Below are 10,137 nucleotides of genomic sequence, written 5' to 3' on the forward strand. Positions count from 1 at the left end.
AGAAAGATTACTACAAAACCCGTTGCAGTCTTGTTGTGCCATGTGGTTGTGTATATTTGTGTTCAAGACGTCCTGGTTGCTAGCTGTTTTCCTTCAATCTTACATTCCCCGAGTGTTTGGCAATTTTGCGTGGACAGACGACCACGTTCCGTACTTGTGGATAGCAAAGTTTCCAGTTTGGAGACACACCTCGAGAGAGACGACGTGGCCGTGCTGCCTCATTGGATGGATGGCCACCGTGAGCAGAGCAGCTATCTACACTCTCTCACCATTTGCGTCCGCCACCACCGCTGCCACGGCTGGCTCGGCACCACAAAACAGCACGCGCTTCTTCCCCGCCCAAATCGAAAGGAGCAGCCGGCACACAACGCCCCCCGGCTCGCCTCGGAGGACTCACCGAACCCCGAACCCTGCCGCGAGAGCCCGCCGGAGGACAAGGTGAGGTGCCGACCGAACCCCCGCCGATTCTTCCGGCAACCGTTCCTCGCCTGGATTCTGCCCTGGTTTCGCGGGTTCTGTGGTGGTTGTTTCTAGGACCATTTGAGGACGGGGATTTTAGCGCTGTGCGCGCGCGCGCGCGTGGAATTAGGTCGTAGTATCAATAGCAGCTTCTCAGTCTGTTCTAGGCGGGTTTGATTTGGTTCATTGGTTGGCTGGTTTTGGTCAACAGTCGTTTCCCCAAAATTTGCGATGCCCTGAGATTATTATCATTGGCTTCTGTAACCTGTGATTTTAGTACGCGGGACAGAGGAATTGGGTACTGCATATGTAATCTAATCTAGGTTAGAAACGTGGGGTTTGTGTGTTTACCAGTTTGGGTTGATTAGAATTGTTTTCTCCCTATATCTATCAAAAGTAGAGCAGAGGATATGACCTTCAGAACTCTGGTTTCCAGTTGAAATTTAGGAAGTAAATACGGCTGTTACTTGTGTTGCATAGGTAGGAATTGAAGTATAACTGACGCGGCTTCCTTCCATCCCCAGATATCATCGCTTATAGCTCTTTCAGCATGGAGCTCTTCACAGCTTCTGTATCTATTTCACCACATCGCCCCGGTATATCAACTTCTAGCCGTCCAGTGCCATATACTCGATACGCCGGTTCAAGATCCTGTGTTCCCAAAAGGACAAGGCGACCTTCACTCTATGTCATGAATGCTGCATCAACTAATGCCCCGCTCTCTTCTCGGACCCTACCCACGCAAACTAATGGCGCAGCTGCGAAAGGCATGCCCAGCAAAAAGCCAAACAGTGCACTGGAGCAACTTGATATCGAGCGTGGTGTCTGCGTGCCTTTCCGAAAGTACTCCCCGGAAATGGTATGGCGCACCACGAACGTTTGTGTTTACAAGGTTGGTTTGCTGAAATTTGGTTTTAACTATGCCCATTTCCGTAATTGATAGGTCAGGAGTAAAGTCTTGGGATCAAGTGGCTCTGTACTATCCCTCGCTAGTCGGGGAGTGGAGATCATTTGGAAACTAGGCTTCTATTGGTCATCTCTGGTGTATGACTACTTGGTTGGGCGGGATGAAGAAATCGTTCCATTCCGTGCCCGCCAGCTCCGCAATCTTTTATGTGATCTCGGTCCGTCATTCATAAAAGCAGGACAGGTTATATTCTTTTCCCTTTCTGATAATTGCCGTCGAAAAGTAAGATTTCACTTGTGCTATCTGTTTTGTATTACGATCCCAACACTGTCTAGTTGCATTATTTTTTCAGGTTCTAGCTAACAGGCCTGATATTATTCGTGAGGATTATATGAGTGAACTGTGTATCCTACAAGATGACGTTCCTCCATTTGCGAACCAGGTACACGGTTGCAATGGAATACTTTTACAAATTGTTCTGGACAGTGGACACATATTGTGGTAAGGCCGATGAAATCAGGATGATTAACTAAGCTGTGCTTATTGCTGTATACCTGGTAGGTGGCCTTTTCCATAATTGAGGAGGAACTTGGCCAGCCTCTAGAACAACTATTCAGCAAAATTTCATCAGAGACAATAGCAGCTGCAAGTCTGGGCCAAGTTTACCGTGCCACACTAAGGGAAACTGGCGAGGATGTTGCTATCAAGGTTTGTGGTCCTTTCATTTTCTTTTCTTACTTGAGATACTCTGACATTTGTGACTTGATGCACCATTTAGTGGGGTTCTTTACAGACATAACTATAAACATAGTCTATCTCCTTCTCCCTGATGAAATTTGTGTCCTTTATAAGCCTCCATCAGAGACAATAGCATCTTTATAGCCTGCATCATTCTTTTTTTGACGGAGCTACGGCGGGCTTACGCCGGCCTGAACCAATTTCATTAATAAAACCGTACACATACAAAAAAATGCCTGCCCTATTTGTGTCCATGTTTAGGCCTTATCGATTGCCACGCGTGAGAGGGAGTGTTGAGGTGTATGTGGCTTGCCCTACCAGTTGGTGCATGAAACTTAATAACCACCACGATTGTCTTCTACTTTTTGCTAAATTCGTAAATCATCTTTTTGGCTTGTAAACTGAATGAGTTTATTTTATTCTGTCTCTTTGATTTCAATCGTACTACAGGTTCAGAGGCCAGGGATTGAGCCAATAATATTCCGAGATCTGTTCCTCTTCCGCACTTTGGCTTCCTTTTTGAATGGGATTAGCCTTCAAAAACTAGGCTGCAATGCAGAGCTTATTGTTGATGAATTCGGTGAAAAACTTTTGGAAGAACTTGATTACACTCTTGTAAGTAATTTCTTTGTGTCTTTTTTGCTGTCGATGTCAAGTTACAGAATAATGAATAACTAGGGTCATGCCCGCACATTTCAGCGGGGATTTTAAGTTGATATTTTTGATATATTTTAAAATTAAGTAACCATGTATTTATGTGAATACTCATGCCTTTCATAGTACAAAGATTTTCTGTTTCCTAAATGGCTCAAAGGTGCATGAACCTCTTGTAACACTTCGAAATCAAAAGTAACTTCTCATCAGTAGTGATGTATTGCTGTAAAAATAAAATGAGTAGTGATGTATTGTGTATGGCAATTACAGAAGCATATGTAATGTATAATTTGTAGAATAGTTATGAGATGCCTTCTTCTGAGTAGTTAAATAATCATCAGAATTTTTAGTGCCTTAATCTACATTGAATTATGCAAATGGTGCGTGCATCTTTGAAGAAAATATTGGCACATGAATAGATGTTGGTAGCACACAGAATGGTTAATGTACTAATACCTTTTTTGTTCACTTCATAATCATGATCTTTCACTGTTTTCACTAACAAAGCAACAAACTATAATTTTGGATGCACCCAATGAATAGAAAATATGATAAATGCTTCAGATGGCACATGTAGTACTAAGCACTTACCCGCTCTGATGTGGCGAACTCATAAGTATAAATGGATGTGGTTGCTTGTTATTTTCTGGAAGACACGACAGTGGCTTGTATGTTCTGATCAATGCAGCTTTTCAGTGCAATGACCAAGCGATTGTTCAGCCATTTTTTTAAGCTCATTGTTTGTACCGCACCCACAATGCATGAGTGCAGTAAATAGGAAATCTTAATTAATTTAATGACTGGAGGCTTAACCAGCGCAGTGTGACAACCTTCTTATTTCCTTGCACAGAGGTATTGCAACCTTTTATTTGTCATTAAGATACTGTAGGTGTTTTCATTCCAGCAACACAGTTCTTATGTTTCATGGTTATTTTGGTGATGAATGTCTGAACGAGAGTTGACGGCCTTCCTTTCCTGTGCAATCAGGAAGCTAGAAACATCGAGGACTTCATAGTAAACTTTAAGAATGATCCAACTGTGAAGATCCCTCTAGTATATAATAAGTTTTCAGGTTCTCGTGTTTTGGTGATGGAATGGATAGATGGAATCAGATGCACAGATCCACAGGTTTGTAGAATCCATCATATCAACGTTTACTTATTTCTAATGTGGATTAGTTCATTTAAATTTGTAGCATCACTGAGTTTTCAATTTATTCCCTCAGGCTATAAAAGAAGCTGGGATTGATGTAGAAGGCTTTCTCACAGTTGGAGTGAGTGCAGCACTGCGCCAGTTGCTCGAATTTGGCCTTTTCCATGGAGATCCACATCCTGGAAATGTTTTTGCGATGCGAGATGGCCGTATTGCTTACGTGGACTTTGGCAATGTCGCCGTCCTTAGCCAGGTCTGATCTTTTTAGTTGTTTGGCAGTGGCAGAATTCGTCTTTCCAGTTGCAACTGGTTGGATTCTTATTGCTGCTTGCCTGTCAATATATAATTAATAATACTCCCTCCGTCACAAAATAAGTGTCGCTGCTTTAGTACCATATTTGTACTAACTTAGTATTAAATTTGCGTCACTTATTTTGGGATGGAGGGAGTATATCATACATTCCCTACTACCAATGATTCTTTAGGAGCAAAGACTGTTCACTTAGGTGGTCAAAATGCACTTTGGCTACTTATAGTTCTGCAGTCTGCTAACACCACAAAATAATTCTTATCAGGAGACAAGAAATGATACCCTTCCTTATTGTGAATGTATCCTTGTGATTTATTGCATTGGCAGATAAGAAATCGTTACATATTTTTTATTGTTGTTGTTTCTCATATATGCAGCAAAACAAAGAAATCCTGATTGATGCTGTAGTTCATGCTGTAAATGAAGACTATGTAGAAATGGCAAATGACTTCACAAGGCTTGGTTTTCTTGCTAGTGGAACAGATGTTTCCCCAATTATCCCAGCTCTGGAAGCTATTTGGCAAAACTCGGCTGGAAAAGGCTTGGCAGACTTCAATTTCAGGAGTGTGACTGGTAATCCCAATTTTCGAAATTTTTATCCTGCCCACAAATGTGTATATGTTTGCTTGATATCTTGTCAGGTTACATGTTTCTTGGGGTGGATGTTCTTGATCATTAATTCATGATACTTTTCTAACAAATCTCTTGTGGGTGCTCACACATGTTCAAACATTCGTTATTATTTTGCTTTCTCTAATGATGAAGTCTTGGTTTAACACTCTCCATGTGTTCATATATACTTCATTTGCTAATGAATGAAGTTGAAAATCACAGGGAAGTTTAATCAGCTCGTATACAATTATCCTATCCGCATCCCAGAAAGATTTTCTTTGGTCATTCGCTCTTTGTTGACGCAAGAAGGAATTTGCTTTACTCTTAAGCCTGAATTTAAGTTCCTTGAGGTATGATATTTGCTACCTTTTCATTTCTTGTGAAAACAACAGTGTACATTTGTTTGGTTACTTATGCCCTTCACTGTATGTTTCTTTCATATTTAGGTTGCATATCCGTATATAGCAAACCGTCTTTTGACAGATCCAAATCCTGCTCTCCGTGAACGGCTGATACAGGTATGTTTTAATTTCTAAGAACCCTCTTAACATGACCCTCGTTGGGTGTTTTCTGCCATATAATACTCCCTCCATACCTAAATATAAGACCTTCTAGAGATTTCACTACAAGACTATATATGGAGCAAAATAAGCGAATCTATACTATAAAATAAGTCTATGTACATCCGTATGTAGTTTATAGTGCAATCTTTAAAAGGTCTTATATTTAGGAACGGAGGGAGTACATCACTGTGTAGTAAGCCTTAAATGTGAAATGAAGTACACGGCACAGAAAGAAAAACAGCAAGCTTTATTGTCTCGAATATGCAGGAGCCACTGTTGTTGTTTATAACATTTCTGAGATATTATCACCATTTCTCGCCAGGTGTTATTCAAAGATGGATTGTTCCAGTGGAAACGACTAGAAAACCTTATAGTTCTTGCCAAGGAAAACGTGTCAAAGATGAGTACCAATCCTGCACTGAAGAGCAATAGCCTGTGAGTATTGAACCCACTGTTTCTGTCATGCTGTATCTGTCTAGCTGCTCCTGCAAGTATTCTGATCTTTCATACTGCAGAGAAACTGTATCGAGTCAAAAACTGGAGAAGAAACTGGATCTCACTGACACAATAAAGGATGGAGCACGGCTGTTCCTTATCGATTCTGGGATCAGGAGACAACTTGTAATGGCTTTCACCGAGGACTCCAGGTTGCACGTAGATGAGGTACTACTCTACATAGACTGGTCAATCTTGATTCAAGGGATCGAATGCACTTACTACAGCCACAAACTATGTTATAAAATGTAAATTTCTCGATGATGGATTACCGCAACTTGTTTCTCTCCTTTGCAGCTTGTTGATGTATACAAACTGGTGGAAGATCAGATAGACATACCTTCTGTTGCTCTCGAGGTTCTCCAAGGTAAGTCAATGAAACTCCGGTTTTCATGCTCTTGTTGTTTGCAGAAATTTTTCTCCCTTCATAGCGATTCACGTGTCTGCCGTACTCTCCCGTGCAGATTTGCCGTCGGTCGCACGCGATTTCATGCTTTCGTGGAGCGATTCCGTTCTATCGGATCGCTAAAACTAACCCAGCCAAACTGCTGGACAGCAAGCGGTGACCTGCTAGTTAGGAACAGCAAGCAACTTACCTCGAGTTAATCTGCATAGAGATATAGATAGATAGACAAGATTCTTCTCATATTCTTTGGTGGGGCACTCCTGTATAGCAAGGTTTGCTCGGCTGATCTGCACATGCCACTTGTATAGTGGAACAGGGACTTGTATATAACTTGAGTTTGTAATATTCTGGAAGAAAATGGCATACAGATAGTATATGTAAAGGGGTATGCTGATTTGTATATGACTTCCGCATGGGTATCTTCTTGGTTGAACTCCTACGGCCTGTCCGACTCGAACCATGATGACCTTCTAATCTGCGAAATTGGTAGAGATCCTGGTCAATCGCGACCCTATATGAATTTAGACTAGTTTGGTGCAGAAAGACAATCCTCACTCTCTCCCTCCCTCCTTGTGTGTGGGAGATTGGAACGGTGAAACACGAGACTTGAGATTTACTCAGGTTCGAGCCCTCGAAGAGGTGGTAAGACCCTACTCTTGCTTTCGGTGTGTGTATGGCTAGTTTGCTCATCGGTGATGAAGAGACCGTCAAAGAACTATATCCGTGAATTACAAATCCTTGGTCTAATGGACGGGTCCGTTCTCCTTGGGAAAGCCTAGATCTAGTTTTTTCCCAGATAGTTGGTTGCCCACATAGACCCATAGTAGACCCATAGCTTACCTTATATACCTGGCTAAGCTAGGGTTAGTTAGCTCGGGCTAGGTTCTGTATAGAAGATGCGGACCTCCTGCCGTATCATGATTCTGGTCCTACTCGGCCCGCCGGCTCCTTCCTTCGGCTTCGGCCTTCTCTGGGTTTGAGCTCCTTCGGTTGATCCTCAGATCGGGGCCCCGGGAGGCCACCTTTGGTTGATCCTCAGATCGGGGCCCAGGATTGGCCTCCCGGGATACTTCGCGTCATGAGGACTTCTGCCCTTGGATTGATCCTCTGATCCTGGTCCTAGAATTTGCCTTCCTCGAACAAAGAGCATGATCTCTCCATTGGGTTGCATGCACATGGTGTCATCAATCCGAAAGCGCTTCGCCGTCAAGAACTAATCGTCACCAGATACTAATGAGTGGTGGAGCAGCCTTGCGACACAAACCATTTCGTGAAGAAGCTAGAGAGAGAAGGAGCGTCAATGGTGGATGCCCTCCCCCTCTATTTATAGAAGGAGATGGAGAGGGGAGGCATGGAAGGAGGCAACCCCAAGCCCCCCCCCACCCTAGAACCAAAAGTTGCCTCCCAACCGCCCCCCCTTCAAAACTTGGCACATAAAAAGTGGGAGTTGCCCCCTCCCATTAGGTGCCACTTGTGAAGGGGGGCTACCCCAAAGGGGCCTCCCTCTCATTGAGCGCCACACCATGGGGGGCCCTCCCATTCTTTGGCCACCACATGTGGGTCTGCCTAACTTGGGCCAAGCCAAGTGGCATCCCCTTGGCGCCATCCGAAAAATTTCGAGAGGACCTGAAACATTTCGGAACACCCACAATATTTTTGGATGCATTTTGAAACTTTTCTGACTTCCTGTTTTTTTGGTTTTCTCCGAAACAATTTCAAAATCTCCAAAACATTTTGGGTGACTTTCTCTCAAGCTTCTAACCACCTAGTGCTCAAAGCTTCTAACCACCTAGTGCTCAACAGATCGATGATGACTTCCGACCAACGATCAATTCCGGAATCGTGGACATCCACATTGACCCATAATAATGATATTGGAGTGGATATGTAGTTACCATGTGTTATTCCTTTTGCTTCACGATATGTTACAAAACCAGAGGTGAGATTTTTTGACATCCCCATGAATCAACAACTTGTTCACTACGTCGGTTCCCTTGTTACCAGTTTTGTTCTTTTTTCCCGTTCCCGTGTTCCGATATCCTCGTGATGAAATCACGTTGTGTTTGACTAGACAATTATGCATGACATCACACTCAGAGGGTCCAAACAACATTTCCTCCGCCGCCAACACAACCTCGAGAGCTTCACACAAATTCCGCCGACCTTCCCTAAGGACAATGATGACATTGACATGTACAACACCAATGAGGCGTATGATGAAATGAATGAAAGGTAATAAAAATGGTTTGGTTTTCATTTGTTTAATTTGTACAACATACAATAAATTTTTTACTTGAAAAAACTGTATATCTCATTACTTTGTTAATTATGATAATGTAGTCAGCAATCATATATGGAGATGATGAACGAGGTAATAGACATAGATGACATGTCTTTGCCAACTCCATTTCTTGATGATGATGTTGCTCCAAAAGTAAACAAGAGGCGGAACAATTTCTCCTTGGAGGAGGATAAAGCGTTGATCATGGCATGTCAGAGTGCAAGCCTTGACCAAATAGCAGGGACCGATCAAAGTATGAGGACCCATTGGAGGCGCATTGCTGATGAGTATCATCGCAACGTGTCTCCTTTGGTACGGTGCTCGATTAAGTCACTCGGTCGTCGATGGACCTTCATTCAAGAATCTTGCAGTCATTGGGGTGTTGCTAATGTAGAACATGTCAAACATAGTGGGATGACAGAGGGCATGATGGTGAGTATTTCATGTTCAAAATTTTCTATGAATAGTTTACATCCAAGTTTCTAGTGTAAAATTTTAAACTTGACAGCTTGGCTACGCAAATGACATGTACAAGAACATGGATCCAAAAACATGTCTTTTGTCCTGTACCATTGTTGGGCTTTGCTAGAACAACGACAAGTGAAAAAATAGAGAAAATGAACATCTTCGTCAAAGGAGGAAGGCTAAATGTACACAATTTCATATACTTGCACTAGTATAGTACACAATCTCAAGTCCCGATTCATTTTATAGGAAGACTCATTCCAAATTTAAAATAGGTGCATGCGTTGTACTCAAAGTCTCAAACATGACCAGCAACGTAACGACGAAAAAAGTTCCTGAATGTCATCGTCCTACTACTACTACTGCTAGTATAATTACTATGTTTTATGTACGCTTTTTTAAATGTGTGAACGACTATTTAAAAAAAATCAAAACCAAACAAGTTGCGATGCAACTGTGCTTGATGCATCGAACGACGGGCGGGTAAAATCGGACATGGACGTCGGTTTTGCTGTCCAAACGAACGAAATCCAGACCAACAAACGTCCGTTTGGATCGTGCGTAGGAGTTGGCCTAACATAACGATGGAATATGTTCATGCATGTCATGCACTACTACTGCTAGTATAATGCATGTATGCAGTCAATGTCTGACCGGCTCTGGATGAGCGGTAGCGGTGGCGCGCCATGGGCTCACGTTGGTGGTGCTCTGGTGGAAGATGTTTGGCGATCTGAAGACCTACTTGTATTTTCTTTCTTTATTTATCAGGGTTGTATGTGTTGAAATATATTGCCCACCTTCCTCCATCAGTTTAGAATTTTGGATGAGTTGGCTGGAGCATGAATTCAATATGGTATCAGAGTCAAGGGGTCTTGAGTTCAAGACCCTACCAACGCAGTTTAAAAAATAAATGATTCTACGGCTTACATCGATCCCACGTCCAAGGACTAAAATAGCCTAGAGATGAGGGGGGTGTTGAAATATATTGCCCGACTCCCTCCACCAGTTCGGACTTTTGGATGAGTTGGCTGGAGCATGAATTTAATAACCTTGTTTCCTATCCACAAGCTCATCAACAAAACAGTTCTGTCAGAT

The 10,137-nt window shown here is 42.6% G+C and overlaps 1 protein-coding gene across 1 annotated transcript; it reads left to right on the top strand.

Annotated features, from left to right (window-relative positions):
- Window positions 1-223: 223 nt before the first annotated feature.
- LOC123447878 (protein ACTIVITY OF BC1 COMPLEX KINASE 1, chloroplastic) lies at window positions 224-6,729 on the top strand. The gene is made up of 15 exons (XM_045124587.1): window positions 224-438; window positions 984-1,318; window positions 1,403-1,609; window positions 1,719-1,808; window positions 1,928-2,074; window positions 2,555-2,719; window positions 3,746-3,886; window positions 3,984-4,163; window positions 4,598-4,793; window positions 5,055-5,182; window positions 5,279-5,350; window positions 5,718-5,830; window positions 5,911-6,058; window positions 6,188-6,257; window positions 6,355-6,729. The coding sequence occupies exons 2-15, from the start codon at window positions 1,010-1,012 to the stop codon at window positions 6,417-6,419; spliced, it is 2,031 nt and encodes a 676-aa protein (XP_044980522.1). The 5' UTR covers window positions 224-438; window positions 984-1,009; the 3' UTR covers window positions 6,420-6,729.
- The last annotated feature ends 3,408 nt before the right edge of the window (window positions 6,730-10,137 follow it).

Source organism: Hordeum vulgare, chromosome 4H (assembly GCF_904849725.1).
Source record: "Hordeum vulgare subsp. vulgare chromosome 4H, MorexV3_pseudomolecules_assembly, whole genome shotgun sequence".
NCBI classification, from domain to species: Eukaryota; Viridiplantae; Streptophyta; class Magnoliopsida; order Poales; family Poaceae; genus Hordeum; species Hordeum vulgare.